This window comes from Schistocerca americana, chromosome 1, assembly GCF_021461395.2.
Source record: "Schistocerca americana isolate TAMUIC-IGC-003095 chromosome 1, iqSchAmer2.1, whole genome shotgun sequence".
In the NCBI taxonomy this organism is placed as follows: Eukaryota; Metazoa; Arthropoda; class Insecta; order Orthoptera; family Acrididae; genus Schistocerca; species Schistocerca americana.
Window position 1 is genome coordinate 751,681,907 of NC_060119.1, and position 21,348 is coordinate 751,703,254.

Below are 21,348 nucleotides of genomic sequence, written 5' to 3' on the forward strand. Positions count from 1 at the left end.
TGGTTGAGAGAATGTGTCGGCTAGGGTAACAGCCCAACATTTCCTGTATCAAGGCGCGACAGGACAGCAAAGGCAACGTGATGTCTTGCTTTATTTTGTTGAAACATATCTTCACGGAGATCTTCGAAGATAGAGCACACCTACCGGCCTTAACGAGTGAGAAGTGTCACAGCCGCAGTTCAAATTACCGAGGTGACTGAATTGTATACCCAATGACTGCGTGACTTCTTGTACGCTTCTACGTGGTCAAGTGAACACATAGTGAACAGGACGGAAACATGGCGGGGGTTCGGTGATGATTTGGGCAGCCATTTAGTGGTATTCCATAGACCTCATGGGTGCTCTGCAGAGCTGTATCACTGCCAAGGCTTCTGTCGCATCTTTGGCTGATCAGGTCCATTCCATGGCGCAATGTCTGTTCCCTAGTGGTGATGCCGTGTTCCAAGAGCAGCTGTTGACACAGCTCGCATCCTCCAAAAATGATTTTGTGAGCACGAGGATGAAATGTCGCTACTCTCCTGGTCACCACAGTCAACAGGCCGCAATATTATTGACTTTTTGTGGTCTCCTTGAGAGATAAGAGCGAGTGATCCTCATTGTCGTTACCTGAACGTGCCATTATTTTGTCTTGAGCGGTGCCAGATTTCCATGAAAACCACGCAAGATATGTACACTATGTGATCAAAAGTATCCGGAGACCGCCAAAAATATGCGTTTTGCGTATTAGGTGCATTGTGCTGCAACCTACTGCCAGATACTCCATATAAGCGACCTCTGTTAGTAATTAGACATCTTGAGAGAGCAGAATGGGGCGCTCCGCGGAACTCACGGACTTCGAACGTATTCAGGTGACTGGGTGTCACTTGTGTCATACGTCTGTAAGCGAGATTTCCACACTACTATACACTCCTGGGTCCGTTGTTTCCGATGTGATAGTGAAGTGGAAACGTGAAAGGACACGTACAGCACACAAGCGTACAGGCCGACCTCGTCTGTTCACTGACAAAGACCACCGACAGTTGAAGAGGGTCGTAATGTCCAATAGGCAGACATTTATCCAGACGATCACAAAGGAATTCCAAACTGCATCAGGATCCACTGCAAGCACTATGACTGTTAGGCGGGAGGTGAGAAAACTTGGATTTCATGGTCGAGCTGGGTGTTGTGTGATGTCCTTAGGTTAGTTAGGTTTAAGTAGTTCTAAGTTCTAGGGGACTGATGACCATAGCTGTTAAGTCCCATAGTGCTCAGAGCCATTTCATGGTCGAGCGGCTGCTCATAAGCCATGTATCACGCCGGTAAATGCCAAACGACGCCTCGCTTTGTGTAAGGAGCGTAAACATTGGATGATTGAACAGTGGGAAAACGTTGTGTGCAGGGACGAATCACGGTACACAATGTGGCGATCCGATGGAAGGGTGTGGGTATGCCCGGTGAACGTCATTTGCCAGCGTGTGTAGTGCCAACAGTAAAATTCGAAGGCGTTGGTGTTTTGGTGTAGTCGTGTTTTTCTTGGATGTGACTTGTTATTTTGCGTGACACTATCACAGCACAGGCCTATATTGATGTTTTAAGTGCCTTCTCGCTTCACACAGTTGAAGAGAAATTCGGGGATGGCGATTGCATCTTCCAACACGATCCAGCACCTGCTCATAATGCACAGCCTGTGGTGCAGTGGTTACACGACAATAATATCCCTGTAATGGACTGTCCTGCACAGAGTCCTGACCTGAATCCTATAGAACACTTTTGGAATGTTTTGGAACGCCGACTTCGTGCCAGACCTCAACGACCGACATCGATACCTCTCCTCTGTGCAGCACTCCGTGAAGAATGGGCTGGCATTCCCCAAGAAACCTTCCAGCACCTGATTGAAAGTATGTCTTCGAGAGTGGAAGCTGTCGTCAAGGCTGAGGGTGGGCCAACACCATACTGAATTCCAGCATTACCTATAGAGGGCTCCACGAACTTCGTCGTTTTCAGCCAGGTGTCCGGATACTTTTGATAACATAGTGTATTTTATTTATCCGTTACGAGACGACTGGAAGCTGTTTTGAAGACCAACGGTTTTCCTACATCTTAGTAGACAAGGTAATGTGTTGTGTGATGGTGCGAGTGCAGTGCGCATACTAAAAAAAATAATAATAATAATAATAATAATAATTCGCCCATTGTCGGCATTATAATTATATTACCATCTCTTTGAACTTGTTACCTGTAAATACATAACCTCTGGTTTTGTCAGTTCATACCACGTAAAGTAAAACATGTGATGTAAAGACAATTTGGAAATGGGGAAAGCAGTCTGTGACCATTGAAACACATTCACATTTCGAACAAAAGCAGCCACACCACTAGAACGTTTTAAGAGACTGAAATAAAACAGACGGTTTTTAGAATTCTTTTAGTAGACAAAGTTACAGTTCTCTACGAAAATCTTATGCATAAAAGTATGTCAGAAAATTTGAAAGGCTCCAATTGATTGTCGAAATACGTAGAGCAAATAAAAGTGACTCGTTACAATTATTTGTATTTTTCAATTGACTTTTTTTTCTTTAACAGGAATTGCTTGGTTTGTAGTTCTTATTGATGTTCACAAATATCTTCCCACCAACAGTTTCAAATATTCAACTGAATTTCTAAACCAGCAACTGTTTCCATTCCAATTTTTCCAGATTTCTACCACAAGATTTTCAGGCCAGTTCTTGAGTACAAAGACATAAGAGAAGTTACATTGAGTATCTGCTCTGATATTAATGTATATGAAAGTGTAAACGATAACATTTACATCACAGTCGGCTGTGTATGAGTTACTTCTTTAAAAAACACGCTTTTCAGATGGCATTTTTTTAAAATTAATCTAATTAACTCTGTTTGAAATCAGGGTTTTATTTTGGGTTTAACGAAAACATTTCAGTTTTAGTCTAATTTTTCGATCTCTTTCTTGGTATAAAAATAGTTATTCTTCGCCATCCTTAGCTATAACTACAGCCCAGTCGCGCACGGTACGATCCCTGGCAATAAATGAGTTTGCCTGCTTTCTCAGAAGCAGAAAGAGGCGTTATCTGATGCATTTTTTGCTGTCTCTGTTGACGATCTGTAACTTTACTTTTTCGTCTACACAAATTACGTTCAGAAAGGGAGTGAGATATTTATTATAAACTGTACTTACTATCAAGAGCTGCTGATAAAATCTCTTTATTTAACAGCTATTTGCGATCATCAGACCATCATCGGGTTCATAAAATCATGACAGCATCATATTAGCCGTTGTAATACCATTAACGCCCGATAATAAGTTGACTGACTGTTGATGTAGCGTGATCGAGTGCACCGACTGGCAGTTTCTCATTGACGACGTAATTTACGGTACTATGTTACCTGGCGCCAACGGCTTTATAGCGCATGATATTATGCTGTAAATGTTTCTATGAAACTCTTGATGGTCTGTGGACTGAAAATGGTTGTTAAATAAAGAAATTTTATCAATAGCTCTTGGTGGTAAACATGACGTTTTCCAAATATTTACCAGCTGTCACCTCCTTGGGAGAAAGTTGGTAATCAAATTGGACAATTTCGCTTGCAGGTTCTTCAAGCTTGTACCAATCTTCGATTTCTTCGTTATTGTTGAATTCAACGCGGGAAGTATCAAGTGTGATTCCACGCATACACTTACACTATATAAACGCAGGTCTAAAAGTTTAACTATCAATTTGCACATCATGGGCAGTTAACCTAAGACAGGGAAGTCCTGTGTGCCATCTCCCTCGCGTAAACTTTGTTACATGTTTTTAACTGTGTATGTGTTGTATCTTCTGAAGAGGAGGTTGGAGACCAGCCTAGCTTTTATCTAAACCAGCGTGGAGACGACGCTCAGGCAGGCCGCTGTATCAGACCACTTTAGAGGAAAAAAATGGTATTTCTAGAAGCATTTCTTTTTACAAAATCAGCCTAGTCTACATGAAATAAAATCATAGTAATATTTTTAACGAGAATTTTTCAGTTTAAATCACGTTTCTCGATATTCATCTCGATAAAAATTTATTCTCCCCCATCGTTAAGACACCATGAAGATCCAAAGGGGTATGGATCGCGTCTTTGACTCAGAAACAAGCTCGCTGAGCGTTAAGCTTGGTAAGCAGATTAATTGCGCTCTATCTGTGTACTCCTTGCTCTCACAGGCTTGTGATTCAGTGGAAAGCAGTGGACAGGAATCACAACTTTTCAGTTGTGCCTTGAAGCGCTTCAGACAATGATGACACCCTCAGCAGCATTGAATGTAGTACAATGTGACATTTCAAGACTTTTGCAAACGTCCCGAATCCCTAACATTGTTCGTTGGAAGCGAGTCCAAGATAGAGAAAAAATAACCACTCCACAACAGGAAGGAAGCTGACCTTAACTGTAAAATTCAATTATTTAAGAATTGTGGATTCCCGCAAAGGATGTGCATGAGGCTCAGAAGTGTAAGCATCCCAGATACTCTGTAGTGAGTGCCCCGTTCACAACCATAGCAGGAAGGCGTCCGGGTACGCAAGAGCCAACAACCTCAAGACTGAGCCACGAATGAACGGAGTTATGTTCACGCAAACTCTGTTTCATTTTACGGGAACGTCAGTCATTTCTGGAGGGAGAGAAGTAGGTTTCATAAATGCAGGGCCACCGCAGAAAGGAACCGGTTTGGTGGTAGAGTATTTCTGTTGTGGAGAAGCATCTCATTGACTTTACGCGCGGGTTTTCACGTCTCCGTTGATGGTCGGAAGCAGAGAGGTTAAGTGCCACAAAGACACATGCGGCTCTTCAGACGCCCAGACTGTGCGCTTCCTCTAGTTTACACCTGGGTCCAGTTGTAAATGAACAACTTACAGGTGAGAATATTTGTATAATGGCCGACGGGGATCTCCGGATATGAATCCTATCGGGCGTGTCTTACATGCATTGCGGAGAGGAGCTGCACACATTCAGTTGTCGACTGGGAGTCTACCAAATCTCCTCATGATTCCTGTTCGCGGATCAGCTGCCGAGAGAGCTTTCAAACACTCACATGGAACACGCAACGTTTCTGCTAAATTTGTAAACCAGAGTTGTTTCGTTATTCTGGAGGAGATATACCGATTTCTTAGCTTAGAAAAGCTTTCGGTTGCATAGTTTTTGCATCGATGTATTTAGAATAATTATGCACGCCAAATTCCGTATGATTAATTTTAATTTGCTTAGGAAATCCGTTCGGAATTTTCTATTATGGATAAGCTTTGGCCTGCTGTACAAGGCCAAAGTTTGTAAATAGAAATTTAGTCTCTTTCACGTGGAAAATAGCACAACTTGATATTCTACAGATTATTCTATAAATCACAGCTGTTCCAAATCCGTTGCCCAAATACTACTCTTACAAGACTGCCGCTTCACCGCACAGGTTTTGAAATCTTTCATAATTGTCTTCTTGCAGCATCTAGATCTCACCCTTACGTTTCAAGACACGAATTTTTGATGGACTGTACGAAAACAAAAATCTCGCAAATGCTTTCAGATTGGTATAAGTCTCAAACGAAGTTATTCAAAAACACACTCAGTAATAATATTTTCTAAATTAGAATTAAAAGAAACAGTCTGAAAATATGAAAGATCCTAGCCGAGGAAACCATTTCACGAATTACTGAAAGCAGAAGAAGAAGCATATCTGCTTAGTATCATTACACAAAAATCATTAATCAACAATTAAGAAATCTGCAGTTCCTAAAAAATGAGTTCATGAATATATCATTAAAGAAGAACCTAATAAATAATTCCAATAGATAACGTTATACGTGGAAAACAAGCGAGAAGATTCAGTGCAGCAGAGACTTTCGCGAGCAAAAGAAAATTCACTTTAACATTGATCTACTTCATTAAATAAAATGAAAACCTTTTCATAAGAAGTAATTACGACACATTTGAAATGAAACTTATGTTCTTTTCTATCTCTTATTCATAATGCAAATATTGTAGGTACCCATACAAACAAAATATAAGAACATTCTTAGAAAAGAAAATATTGCTTCACTCAGTTGAAATGATTTGAGATACGTCTATTATATTAAATATCCATTACAGCTGAACAACCGAAAAAGATGTCGTGTATTCAATGAATAGCCAAAGGATCGCTATCGAATTATTGGTAATATTTCACTTTCGCAATAAAAACATGTTCAGAGGTTTCAGAAGATTATTTGTGTCAGTCGTCTTTTGGATTCAGATATAAAAACATTTCCTACAGATTAACTAACGTTCCCAAAATCAGTTGGCAGCATTTATGCCGCAAAAGATTCTTTTATGTTGTCCATAAATCTGTTAACTGAGAATAATTACGCTACTGTGTGTTCCGTTTTTATTTTCTTTGAGACTACTTGGTTAACATTTTCCTCTTTGATTAACTTTTGTTTCTTTTGTCTTCCTACTGCATGTTAGTATTTTTATTGCATGGTCAGCATTCTTTTATTAAACGTTACTCACTGTTTATAATATAAGATGACATTAGTAGTGACCAACTGTTTTGTGCTCGTTTATTACTATCTCTAATAATATATGGGAAAGCAAACACATTTTCTATAATAATCGTTTTAATTGCTGTTACTGTGTATAGCTAAGCCCTCCTATAATATAAGAAGACATTAGTAGCGACCAATTGTTTTGGCTCGTTTATCACTAGTTCTAATATCATATGGAAAAGCGTATATCTTTTCTACAGCAATCATTTCAATTACTGATGCTCTGTATAGCAAGAGAATTTTGTACGAGAGTACATCAGACCTGGGAAATTAATTTTACAGTTAGCGCGAGGAACACAAGAGTCATACCTTGGAAGTCAGCATGCTGCCACATATGGATATCACTCCGTTGGTGATGAAGTAAATGAGAAAGAACGCCAGCATCTCAAGGAACTCGATGTCCACTGATGTAATCTGTAACAAAAAGAAATACAAGGTATTCTTCTCATATATTGTTCATATTTTGTTCGAACTGTTTCTGTAGATAATAATCACTGCCAATACTCTTAAGAAATCTCTCTTTCTCTGACAACCAAAGACTTCTGATGTAGGGGGAATTTGTTTTATTCCGTCCGAGAGTGTATCACCGAAATTTATTGGAAATCGCGAAGAGTAATCCAGATTGCAGTAGATGTGATGGGTTCAGGCCTCCAGAGTCGCGTTGTCCACGCTTAGAGAGAGTATTTAGCAACTACGAGCGTGGGAAGCATAAATAACGTCCTGAAAACCTCCTCAGTAGCATTAACACTTTTTAGTTTAAACATTTCCCATCCCTCGCGTTACTGTCTGTCATGACAACGACACACTATCAGAGCCTGAAGGTTTTTTCCCAACGACTTCTTTTTTTTAGAAAGAAGCCGTAGTGTAAACTTTTTTCTACGCGGAGATACGACAGCGTCTTTGAAAATATTCTGTCACTGGAAGAACTCCAGTGCAGGCTCAGACTAGTGTGCTTGAAATGTTGAATGATAAGGAAGGAAACAAACTTATTTAGATCCTAGAATATTTTATTTTCCCTTGCATTAGTCACGAAATCTTAAGGATTTGTGAACATGAATTCTGATTATCTTCCTTCTCCTACTCGGCCTTATCCTTAAATCACATATTTCATTTTCTATTGGCGCCCTGCGGTAGAATTTGTCAATCTCTTATTCACATACTGTCTTTGAGATGAGATATTATTTTGGGAATTTGCTAGGCAGATGAGTTACGGAATGAGGTTCTCCGCAAAACCAACTGGGAAAGAAACGTCTGGAGAACGCTGACAAGAAACATCGACAGGATAACAGGGCATCTGTTAACACAACAGAAAAAACTTCTTTGGTGCTAGAGGAAGCAAAAGAGGTGAAAGCTATAGAGGAAGACAGACGTTGGAATATATTCCAAAACTAATACAGAACATTGGGTGAAAGTGCTATCCTGAGAAGAAGTTCTTCTCAGTAGAGGAATTCATGGTGGGCCGCAACATACTAGTCATAAGACTAGAATTGATAAAGGAAGTACGGTTACAAAGCACATGGCAATATTCGTGCTGAAATGTTTCATAGTACGTGACAGAAATTAGGCACCACAGTCTCTCACACAGTTCCCTCTCACATATTCTTTACTGTGTGCTGTGTCGGTAAGCCTCGCCCACAGAAAGCTAAGTGACTTATTTTGTTGTGTTCCAGTCACAAATAGATTTTTTTCTATTTCGTGCTTTCGTCGATGAACTGAAGTACGTCTTCAGTAACCTAAAGTTTCTTCGCTGATACTGTCCTTGCACCTATACTTTTCTGTCAAAGTTTTATGCCTGTCCCTTTTAGAGATGTCTAGTCTCCTTCTACTGAACTGCTTACTGTTTTATCCATTGTCACAGTATCTGCAGCCTTAGAGAACTTCAAACGCATCTCGTCATTCCTCAATACTTCAGTATCCCATTTCTTTCCTCACTGATGCTTCCGAATGATTTTCTTAAGCTCCTGTCTACTATTCATTATTACCAGATTATTATCTGGCTGTATATCTAGCCATAAGTACGCTTACGACCGTGATGTAATCCAGCTGGAATTTTTAAGCGTATCCGTGTCGTTATTAAGTATACCTGCTTCTCTGCGATTTTGAGCAATATATTCTGCGTTACTAGCTAAAATATTTTGCAGAACTCAATTACTGTTTGTCCCTACTCTTTCCTACTACCCCAAGAGCTTATTCTCCTGCAGCTTTTTTTTCTCTTCCTTGCCCTACCAGCACGTTCCAATTCCCCTCGATTATTAGATAACCCTATGTAACTGTGTTTTTCTCCTTGTGTTTTAAATGTTATTTTCTAAACCTTTGTGTCCCAGTAGTGTGAATAATAACAGTTACTCAATTCAAGCTTTGCTTTCTTGAATATGTAAGTAATATTTTCAAACTTACCTATTTCAGATTAGGAAAGAAGGGAAATAAAATTTCCTTTTGAATAATGTTAGTTGAAGCACACATACTAAATCTAACCTACATAAACCAAGAAATATGGACACGTAAACTGGAAGTGATTAAGTTTCCGAGATTTACGACTGTAAAGTGAATCACTTTAACGAATCAACCCCAGGAGTAGTCCCCCATCCCGTTTCCCTTATACTGTCACTGATAGAGGTATTCAAAATCCAAAATATTTTGACGGAAGCCTTCCCTTTCTTTCCCGACTTTGACCGGATGTTCGCCTTGAACTAGTCTAGATGATCGACGAGAATATTAACACCTTGTATCTCATTAAATCGTTGTTTTTCAATACAGTCTTGTCCAGTTGCGCATGATTTGGATCTTATGATTGTCGAAAAGGCTCTAAACAACTGCTACAAACCAATTCCGAGAAATTTGCTCATTCTCAGAGAGTATCCGTTCTATGATCATCTTTATCCGAGGTCCAACAGAAAGAAAAGCTTTGACTTTTGCCTCGTCCAGTTTGGGAAAGATGCCTAGCAGGTATCTAATGGCTGCTGAGCTATTTTTCAGACACCTAACAAACGCTTTATTAGGCGCAACTTGATGTATAATAATGGCGTCGGCACCTTTTTTGGATCCACCAGCGGTTTTGGCTTGACATTATTTGATATTATTCCGCACCTCGGCATCCCTGGGGCGATATCCCACGTTAGCTTGGGGTCGAGCGGGACTAGCGTCTACGGTGGCTGTAGAACAACGTCGGACATCAGGAGAAAGACAACTGAAAGACTCACTTTTTACCCGGCCCTCAATCCAAAACGAAATTGGCTCCACACATCATGATACTGAACAAGACGCTGCTCCAGCCTGTAGTGGTGTTCAGGCTGTTGTATAGGTAACGCCGCTGGAAAACATATGGCCGGCCGGAGTGGCCGGGCGGTTAAAGGCGCTTCAGTCTGGAACCGCGTGGCCGCTACGGTCGCAGGTTCGAATCCTGCCTCGGGCATCGATGTGTGTGATGTCCTTAGGCTAGTTAGGTTTAAGTAGTTCTCAGTTCTAGGGGACTGATGACCACAGCAGTTAAGTCCCATAGTGCTCAGAGCCATTTGAACCTCTTTTTTTTTTTTTTTTTTTTTTGAAAACATATGAAGATGCTCCAAACTTTGGAAAACCGGGCGCTACTTGTGAAGTGCTATCTCCCGTCCGCGATCGTACACCAAACTGCCGGCGTTCAATGTCTCCGCGAACGCTTCCGCGAGACTACGCGATCTTTCTACAGAAAAAACGCAGGCCTTGGAAAACCAGAACATCAATGCGTTTGGACGCAAAATACCTTTCCGAACGTCAGATAAATAGCCGCACTGCTATTTGGCAACGCCAGTTACCACTAGAATACACTGAAGAAATTGGATCGACAATAAAACAAACCAAAAGTGAAGAATAACAAGAAAGGGCGCTACAATAACAGCAGGAAAAACCGCAGATTGTTATGATCCAAGCGCCTGGAAACAAGCGTCTAGGTATGGCTAAGATTCATCTACATCTACATCTACATGATACTCCGTAAGCCACCTAATGGTATCTGGTGGAGGATACTTTCGGTACCACTAACTGATCCACTCGCGAATAGTGCGTGGAAAGAATGATTGTCCGTAAGCCTATTGGTACTACTGTCGTGAGCATCTATGACAAGTGGTGAAGGACGGTGAATCACAATGTGAAGACCTAAGGCCTGCCTGCTGAATGAAACCGGATAGATGGCAGTCTCTGGCAGATTTGACGACAGAGTACAACTCTGGTGCCGGCAAAAGTGTTTTGGAGCACATCTTTCAGTGCACAATGGCTGAACATGAGGCTCCGCAGCATACAACCCACAAGAGTTGTCATATTGACTCTACGACATCCTTAATTACGATTGCATGGACATAGGACCAGCGAGACTGGACGGTGGCACAATGGAAACTCGTCGCCTGCTCGAATAAAACTCGTTTCTTTCCACACCAAGACAATAGCCGTGTCCGAGACACTGTCGTCCAGGCGAAAGGCTTTCCGAATCATTCACTGTGCCAGGTATGCACTCTGATGTTGGACATTCACCTGGACGTCCTTAGAGCCTGTGATAGTGACCGGAGGCACCATAAAAGATGAGGGCTACGTAACCATCATTATAGTCCACCTGCATCATTTCAAGTTTTTTATCTTTGGCGATGGCATTGGAACTGTTCGAGTCACAAGGGCAAAGATATGTTAAATCATGGCAGTAAACTCTCGTTGATATCTTGCCCACTAAAATGGCACGATCTGAATTTTGTATAGCACATCTGTCGAAAAATCAAGCGGCAGCTCCGGTCTCACGATTCAGATGCCGGTAACTTACAGGAATTGCCTCTACACAAAGAAGAGGTGCCACACACCTCCGGAAACCTACCAATGAGTTGTCGAATCATTGCCACGCAGAATCGCAATTGTAATGCGTTTCACATCTGGACCCACAAGTTACTAACCAGGTGGCTTATCACTGTTAATAAATATGTTCTGTATTAAGATGCTATCACCAATCGCGGCCGAAGACTTCCGGCATAAGAGGCCACCCTCATTCTGCCAACGTCCTTGCCAAAGAGGGCGGAGGAGTGGACGGAGGTTCTGAGCACTCCTTTAGCCTTGCTTTGGGAAACTGCTTTTGAAGGCGAAATAATTAGCAATGATCAACAGCAAGAGGATACAGAAGCTAATGCAAACCTCTGCATTAAAGACACATAATGTTTATCCACAGAGCATATGTCCGGCAAGTGAAAAACTGTCCACTGGCAAGAGATATCAGCGGGCCCACATATCGCCAAGATTGTTGGGACTATGCTGCAGAAGTTTCGCTGAGAGGCTCTTACACACAATCCATACAACTACTATCTCTCCCCGTGTGATTTCCATACTTTTAAAGCGTGAAGAGAGACATTAGAGGCCGTCGATTAGCCTCGGACGAAAAGGTGCGTGCCCGGGGACAATCATGGTTCTATAGGTAACCACAAACATTTTTGCATGAAGACAATGGCATTGTTGTATGACAGTGGGATAGATGTATTAATAGTTATGGCTATAACTTGTGAAATAATAAATGGATTACTTACTTTTTCTTCATATGTCTCGTTTTCATTTGATTACCCTTTATATTTAAATTTGATTGTCAAAGCTTCATTATTTTCCAGCATCTTAAATCACAAGATATCACTTATATGGCTGAACACATAACATTTTCTGCGAAAGTAAGTTTAAGTTTGAACAGAAAATGTTATTTTTGTTCGTAGTGTTATATTTACTTTATGTGATTATGAAGTTATGATTGATTCTTCTTAAGAAATGTCGCAAGAGAGCTAATGCGATTTAAAATTGTTGTTATTATGCTTAGTTTTGCGAATAGTTTCCTACATAATGTTAGAAGGTGGACACAACATAATATTATTCTTATAGCACGTTTCTTTGCAATGAATAGGTTGTATCTATACGTTGAAATGCATCAGAAAATTATTTGTTATTAATAAATGTAATAGTGCAAAGCAAACAAATTTTCTGATCTTTTTATAAAAAATCACATGTAAAGCAAATATGACACACTATCAGTAATTTTACCTATTAAACGAAGATTAATAAAAAAAACATATGTTGCTATTTGTATTCCAGCAGACTGCTTTACTTCCACTTACGTTTATTGCATTAGCACATAGTATATCCACAATGACTTCTGCGTTGTGAAAATCCCAAATAGGAAAATATAAAATAGGTATGTCAGCGTAGGTATTTAGCGGAAACTACAGGCGCCTGTCTTCTATGATGAGTGAACTGCAAAGTTAACAAAATTCGCAAACAGAAACTACGGTTGGCTGTGCTGAATACTTACGGTTAGTAAGGCAAACATGATGAGACACATGACCGCCATCATTGGAAGGAAAACCCAAAGCATGATAATATAGTACACGTCTTCTAGCTCTTTAATGTACCTGTGAAGTAAAAGAAACTTTTCTACATCTATCAGCTTAACAATAAGAAATAGAGAAAAAGTAGAAATTAAAATTAAAATAGTAAATTTTAGTAAATACCGAGATGTGATGGCTGCCTTGACCAACATTCTTATATGGTCCTCTTTCAACAGTCACAACTTCATCCTATTGTAATTACAAATGTCATCGCAATGAAAATTTTATGTTTGATATGATCTATGTAACTTTAAAATCCATAAAAATCTAACGTGTCTCACAGATCGCTAATAACACTTGATGCCACTCAAGTATCCCAGCAAGTTACAATCGCGAACCTAAAAGTTCAGTCCTCCTAACAAGCGACACATCAGGGAATCTTCCCCATGCAACTACCCAGATAGCTGTCAGATATTCTCCAATTTATTCATGTAACTCAATGGCAGAAGGTGATGTAAATAACATGTAGTTTTTGTGTAAATGACGTCGCGATCAGACGATTGTGCGAGAGATGTATTCAGCATATGCTTTTTATGCGTGTGTGTGTGTGTGTGTGTGTGTGTGTGTGTGTGTGTGTGTGTGTGCACGGCCGAGCGCTCGCGCGCGAACGTGCTCGCTCTGGAGGGGTGGGGGGGCGGAGGGACGGGGAAGGAGGGGTTTAGTGTGTGGACGAGCGTCGAAATGTGTTTAATCTAAACCAGCCTTAAACCGTCGGCACACGGACCGTGCTGCCGAACGTTAACGTTGAGCGTGCCGAGTTCAACGTGCTGCTGAACGCTCAGAAATGATGCGACTTGTGCATACGGTACGTGGACCCCAACGTGGTATACGCGATCGCAACGCACTCCAGCGAAAGTTGAGGAACGTTTCTAGTTCGTTAATCACACTGTTTACTCAACGGGAGCGCGTAAAATTCCCACGTTAGCTCTATTAAAATGCACATTTCTTCCATCGTCCACGAAAAGGAAAGTACCATGTCCAATCAATAAGGACACAGGCTCATAAAAGTCCCATGACAAACAGTGCTTTACAAAATTGGAATACTTCTCCGCATAAGATAAACATTATTTCATCATTCCCACATTTTAGTAAAACCCCAAGGTCAGTCTTACTTGATCACTGTTTCTACCCAGTAGCAGAATCTTTGCAACATGTGAAATACGAAGCGTAAAAGAAGGAGCAAAATATCTTTATACATGTAGCGAAAGCTGTCCTTTAGATTAAGCCAATCGAACAAAGTCACCCCTCAAAAAAAGGTGAACCTGTATTTACATAACATCTAACATTATAGTCTATACTTACATTAAACTAATAATAAAGTATCTGAACCTAATAAAAACGCGAATGTTACGAAAAAAAATTGGTTGTGTCAGGACGCGAACCACCGCCGCAACAAAAAAAGTTCATTATTAAATAGTGACGCAATTCATTACGCTATACCAACATCACAGCTTTTGTATCAAAAAAATCACAGTATCTTACCTCTCGCTAAAAACCTTAATCGTAGATATTTTTACTAACTGAAATTTAATTATAACACATTGTACCAAGAACAATGCGTTTTGGCTGGATCTTCACTGTGTCGCTGCCTTCAAATAGCCTACTCTCATTATACGCAAGTTACAATAATTCTTTTGCCACGAATATGATGTTTCTCGTTATTTTATTGGTACGAATCACACAGTTAACAACCGGTTTTGCAGTGATTCTCAATTTGCTGGTGCTCGGAACGGCATATATACACATAGGCTTGAAATTAATGCCAATATGGCGCCCTACAACTCTGTACTGAAGGGAGACGGCGTGTTTGTGTCGTAGGTGGCGTTGTGCCATCTCATTGGTCAACGCTCAGACGCACGCTCAGAATATCTGACATGCCAGATATTGCTCTGCACGTTCGGAAAGACTCCCGAGCGTGCTATTCCATGCTGTGACGTCAGAAACTCGGAACGCTCAACGCTCAACGTTCGGATGCACGGTCCGTGTGCCGACGTCTTTAGAAATTCCTCATTGGCTAATGTTAGTTGATCCATTAAACCCAGAAATACTGAATAGTAGGTGATTAGTAGTTCTTCGACATATGGAATATTTTTATCTTCAGAATATCTGGGGTCATTCGAAAGGACGATGATTAGCGTACATATAATTTCGATACTCCTTGCAATGTATGTGAGGTAAATACAAGCTATGATTTTGCAACTTCTAACTACAATACGTCAAATCTTTCTTAACATGAGCCAGTCGCGGTGGCCGAGCGCTTCTAGGCGCTTCAGTCCGGAACCGCGCGACTGCTACGGTCGCAGGTTCGAATCCTGCCTCGGGCATGGTTGTGTGGGACGCCCTTAGGTTAGTTAGGCTTAAGTAGTTCTAAGTTCTATGGGACTGATGACCTCAGAGCCATTTTTTAACCACCTTAACATGAAAAAATGCTACACATCAATTGAGATAATAATCCACAGTCACAAAGTGACATCTGTTGTGAAGTAAGGAAGTTTAACAGAATCATTGCTGTTCGTGTTGGACTTTAATTACTTAGGGGGTAGACCTTCTGAACGTGTTGGGATTAACTATGAGGACGGATCAGCTCATAAAAGATCCATCTCGATAACATAACTCCCTGTGACGAAACTGCTCTTAATACCGAAAAACTGTAAGGTACGCACTTGCGAATCGTGAAAATTTAGTGATCTTTCACTGGATGATTAACGAGTCACAGCTAGTGACAGCCGGTGTCATGCGATTTGAAACAGATAATATGCAGAAATATGAAGTGAAAGTTTTATGTCAATTAGGTTGTTGGGAAAGAAACTAACAGGCTTCGATTTATTAATAGGATGCTGGAAAGCTGTTTACGAATGACTTGTGGGCAAAACTTGTACAACCAACAATTGAATTCATGGAATCCATATCAAGTCAGACTGACATGAGTGCAATTAACGTTGATGGGTGACGAGCTTGCTTCTGTAAATAGAGATAACAGAATTGCTGGAACACATTAGCTGTTTGACGTTTCAAGAAGACGTATTTTAACAACGACCTTCTTGGAAAACTGAGTGGTTCAGCCTCATTTCATGCAGCCCACATGACGTATCCGTCATGTATTTCTTTCTTTATGACAATGCTTGGCCGTGCACTGCAAATGTAAGACGACACTCCCATAGCGTTTTCTCTAGGGAGTGTTTGACCACCCACCATACAGCCTGGACGTGGCTCCCTCAGATTTTCATCTATTCGCTCACATGAACCGCTGGCTACGAGGACACCATTTCGACATGGGCAGAGAGCTGCAGACCAGCGTAGAGATTTGGCGGAAAACGTACACGGCTTCCATCTGTGACAAGAGTATTGGAACGTTGGTACCCCACTATGACGAATGCCTAAGTCGGAGTGGTTGCTATGTAGAGAAGTAGCTGGAAGGTGTAGCTACAAGTTGAAATAATTTTTTTTTTTTTATTTTCGCAGTGGTTTACATTCCGCAACCACTCGGATGTTGAAAAAAAGTAGTCCTGATACTAATGAATGCGAAGAATCGCAGGGATAGCAAATGACTAATGACATCTCGCACAGAGGTCAGTCGTTCTTTCAACAGTCATTTTGTTTGTAGAACGTCAAGCAAATTAGATGGGAGAACAATGCAGAACAAGATGTACCAATTTTTTTATAGCAATGCAGTTTGTACGGATGTGGCTATAACATACACTGCTGGCAATTAAAATTTCAACACCAGGAAGGTTAGCAAATAACGAAATTTTACTCATACTTGTTGTTTGGTTTATACTACAGTAGGAATAATTAGATTAATAGGTGAGTTGGGGGGTACGGAGGGTGTGAAATTCATTACACAAACAGCAACAATGGCTTCAGCTAAGCGTCGAATCAAGCTGATCTTGGGTGACAGCTGTGGCTATTTCAGATATAAGGCACTTGCTGTCCAAATTAGCGGTTATGGGAGTCAGAGGTGATCGTATTGTGTGCCCAATGACACAAGATACGATCACAACAATGATAAGTGGTGATTCGTGCGAAATTTTTCGTATATGTTAAAATATTACAAAAACAAACGGATTCTGTTAGGAATCGTTAGCGCCAGGATTTCACCCGGAACAAGTCCCGCCCACTCACCCCCGGTTTTCCCGGTCTTTGTTCGGAGTCTGGACATCGTTTCAGTTGACCCACGTGGCTTACCGCGTTCGGCTGCACTTGGAGTGAATGTTAAATTAATTTCTTGCTAGGTCTTAAATTTTGCCGGATAGTTAAAAGACACGTTATAAAATACGTGCACAATTGGCCTCAGCTGTGCCAGGTACTTCCACAGCAAACAAAAGAGAAAAAAATTTAGTATTGAATTCTTTAAATACGAGAACTCAGTATTCAGATAAATAGCCTATGAAGAAACATACTTCTATGTGAGAAAAAGCACTCAAACCTAAAACAGGAGAAACCTACCCTCCAAGAATAATTGCTCGGAGAAAGAGGAACCACCGTATACTTGACATTAGAGTTTCAGAACTCAGACAGTATAAGCGAAACAAGCACCAGTGTTCACTATAATTCCAGAGGACATCAAAATTACTTTGTTCTTGTTAGATCGATCCAGGCTGTTTTTGCGTGTTATTCACTGAATAGTTTTGCTGAAAATTTTTAGGGCTGGAAGAAGAGCTAGCGCAGCATGGAGGACGTTTTACAGCCGTGAAACACTGCAGCATTTATTTCCTCCATAATTGCTCTGTGACATACATACGCATCATCAATATTATTTTTAAAAAATGGTTTGAATGACATTTATGAAATTAATAAATCTTTTGGTTAAAAATAGACAGGACAAAGAATAACGACAGATTATTTTCCTGAGACGTTTGGAACAGCATATCGGACACTAATCACACAGAAACAGCCACATTTCTTTATAACCTCGTTTATAATGCACAGGTATAGCATTCGAAGAATTTACAAGTTAAAATTCACGCATTACCCATGCAAATACTAACGAAATATGTCATATAAGCAAATATCTTACCGCTTTGATTAGGCATTTCTACTTTATGGCATTCTTATATTCTTTAATTTTCGTGAGCTACTATGAGCACCTATATAAACAAAACGACTTTCACTTATTTCTATATAACGTTGATTTTAGACAACAGAGTTAGTCGACTGCATCTGTGGCTTTACTACCGACATGACAGATTCAAGACCATTGTTTTCGCATTGTATGTTTGCTGTGTTGTTTCCCTCAAATAAAAGTATTATAATAAGTGAATTAGTTAATGAAAATTTGTGCTTATTGCCCTTAAATAATATCACTTTATTTTTTTTATTTCTATTGCTGGCGATGCTTTCAATTCTCTATAAATATTATTATTTCTTTAATAATGCAAATTCATATTATATTATTATTCAGAAAAACTTAAATTTCTTATCATTACTGAATTTCATCACAGTGTAACAAGTGTTGGACTGTGTCGATAACAACTTTGATGTAGCTTCCTGTTTCCGGAACTGGCGGCTGTTTAGGGGAGGGCCTTACACTATGGATAGGCGTGGTGGGGGGGGGGGGGGGGGGGGGGTGAATGGGCGGGACTTGTTCCGGCCGAAATCCTAGCGCTAAGGGCACGTGATTCTCTTCCACTATGTCTTCATGACGGGCGTGAACTAATATTGTTGCAATTTTAGCGTTACCTGTTGCACTAAGATCGTGTATGTTGTTGTAAGTTAAGGATTTTAGCCATGTTTTTTATTAATGTATTAACATGTTCTAGTTCTTTCACCACATCTGTACCTCACGCGTTACTGTTCTCGAATAACAAACATGGAAAACAAAAAAGTGCATTCCACTATGTCGTCATGACGGGCGTGAACTAATATTGTTGCAATATTAGCGTTACCTGTTGCATTAAGATCGTGTATGTTGTTGTAAGTTAAGGATTTTAGCCATTTTTTTTATTAATGTTAACATGTTCTAGTTCTTTCACGCTATCTGTACCTCACGCGTTACTGTTCTCGAATGACAAACATGGAAAACAAAAAAGTGCATTCCGACAAACATCCAATGCTTTTCATATACTTTCGTAATAAATCCCTCGTATACTCGCTTTTTTTACCAGCACCTGCAGCCTCTTGACTTTCCAGGATAGCAATCGTAACTAAACTGAGTATATTAATTTTACATAATTAAATTGAACTCTTTAAATGTAGATAATAGCTTAACATCGCAATAAACAAAATAAATTTGAAAAATAAGTAACAGCAGGATTCGAATCCAATCCAGTTAGTATCTGAGTATCTACGTGATTGACCTCTGTGGCTAGGTCATTGATATTTGAAGTGCTGCTAAAAAATCCCTAATACTCATAAATATTTACACATCGTTTTACCTTTTCCTACCACCTACTCAAGAGAAACATTCTAGGAAATTGAAAGGAGCATCTACCTGCTTCTACTCACATGTCAACTCCATGTATCCTGTTGCACGCCCTCCCTTTGCATATCTTAGCAAGCTGTAAGCTTGGTGTCAATTCCATATTCCTGTACATAGCCATGCAGATAAATGTATAGACACTTTTGTCAAGTATCAGAGATGTATGTGAGAATAAGATTAACGTACCAATACCAAAGGAACTTCAGATTGTCAATTGTAAATAGCATCCAGAACAAAGTTAAGTAATTTTTATGCTTGTTATTATTTTAATAAATAGAACAAAGTTAAGTAATTTTTATGCTTGTTATTATTTTAATAAATGTGTGTGAAAATTAATCAAGTTCTGTTTAAAGTTGGTCACCGTCAATCTGCTACTCTAAGCGTGCAAGTGGCATTTCTATCGTCTGACCTAACGGCAGAAGATAAACACGCCACGGTAAGACCACGAGACATATTGCTGACACTCGCCTACTTCGTTAGAGCGACAAGTCAAATAATCTGATGGTGGGTGTACTGAAGGTCTTACAGTACGCACACCACAACGGTTCTACAGCGGATGTCTTTGCTGCCGCGTGGTGCCTTCTACCTGAGTATCTGCTGGTGGTGGCGCACCACGGCGACGATGTCGCAGGTGTCGGCTGTCAGGTCGTCGATGGAGCGCTGCAGGTGCTGGCAGGCTATGACGACGAAGTGGACGAACATGCTGTTGAAGGCGGCCACCGAGCACATGTGGTTGAAGGCGACGGCCGCCTGGTCCAGCAGCAGCAGCAGCTGTCTGGCGCGGCCCCCCACCAGGCCGTCCACCGGGTACGAGATGTCCAGCAGCAGCTGACACAGGGCAACCCACAGCACTCAGGGTACAGCCCAACCGAGCGCACTGTGCGTGGCAACGGGGAGAGCAACATACTGTGTTGTGCTTCGGAGGGGAACGAATAGAACTGTCTGTACACTCTGACCAGAAAAACTGAATTACTTTAAAATCACAGAGTTGCTTCCGAAATAAGCCTTTGTTACCATCATTTTCGAACGGTCATCGTCATCAGATAATAAAAAATTGTTTGCATCAGCCTTTGTGGTATCGTTCTTATTTTTTTATTTTTTATTTGTTTATTTATTGTTCCGTGGGACCAAATTAAGGGTAGAAACAGATAAAATGATATACAAGAAACGTATTCAGGCAACAATTCGTAAGTTTAAATAATGAAAATCAACAATGTAACACTGGAATTTGATTAATTTTCCAGCTCTTCCAGGAGCCCCACGACAGAATAGAAGGAGTGAACCATGAGGAAACTCTTCATTTTAGACTCAACAGCGTTTGGGCTACTGCTAAGATTTTTGAGTTCTTGTGGTAGCTTATTGAAAATGGATGCAGCAGAATAGTGCACTCCTTTCTGCACAAGAGTCAAGGAAGTCCAATCCACATGCAGATTTGATTTCTGCCTAGTATTAACTGAGTAAAAGCTGCTTTCTCTTGGGAATAAGCTAATATTGCTAACAACAAACGACATTAAAGAAAATATATACTGAGAGGGCAATGTCAGAATTCCCAGACTATTGAATAGGGGTCGACGAGAGGTTCTCAAACTTACACCACATATAGCTCGAAAAACCCGTTTTTGAGCCAAAAGTACACTTTTTGAATCAGAAGAATTACCCTAAAAAAATGATACCATATGACATAAGTGTATGAAAATATGCGAAGTATACTACTTTTCGTGTTGAACTGTACGTATTTCAGATACTGTTCTAATGGTAAATAAAGCAGCATTTAGTTTCTGAACAAGATCCTGAACATGGGCTTTCCACAACAGCTTACAATCTATCCGAATGCCTAGGAACTTGAACTGTTCCGTCTCGCTTATAATATGCCCATTATGTCTGATCCAAATATCAGTTCTGGTTGAAATGTGTGTTAGAAACTTTAAAAACTGAGTCTTACTGTGATTTAGCATCAAATTATTTTCCACAAGCCACGAACTTATTTCATGAACGTCATTATTTGATAATGTTTCAATATTACACACAAGAT

General features: G+C 40.3%; 1 protein-coding gene across 1 annotated transcript in view; it reads right to left on the reverse strand.

Moving 5' to 3' along the window:
- The window catches only part of LOC124594045, an 80,228-nt gene that overhangs the window by 34,179 nt on the left and 24,701 nt on the right, over nt 1-21,348 (reverse strand). The window contains exons 2-4 of the mRNA XM_047132398.1: nt 19,903-20,144; nt 12,823-12,922; nt 6,834-6,938 (exon numbers count right to left, since the gene is read on the reverse strand). Of these exons, the coding sequence (XP_046988354.1) occupies nt 6,834-6,938; nt 12,823-12,922; nt 19,903-20,144 (447 nt within the window). The remainder of the gene's footprint in view (nt 1-6,833; nt 6,939-12,822; nt 12,923-19,902; nt 20,145-21,348) is intronic.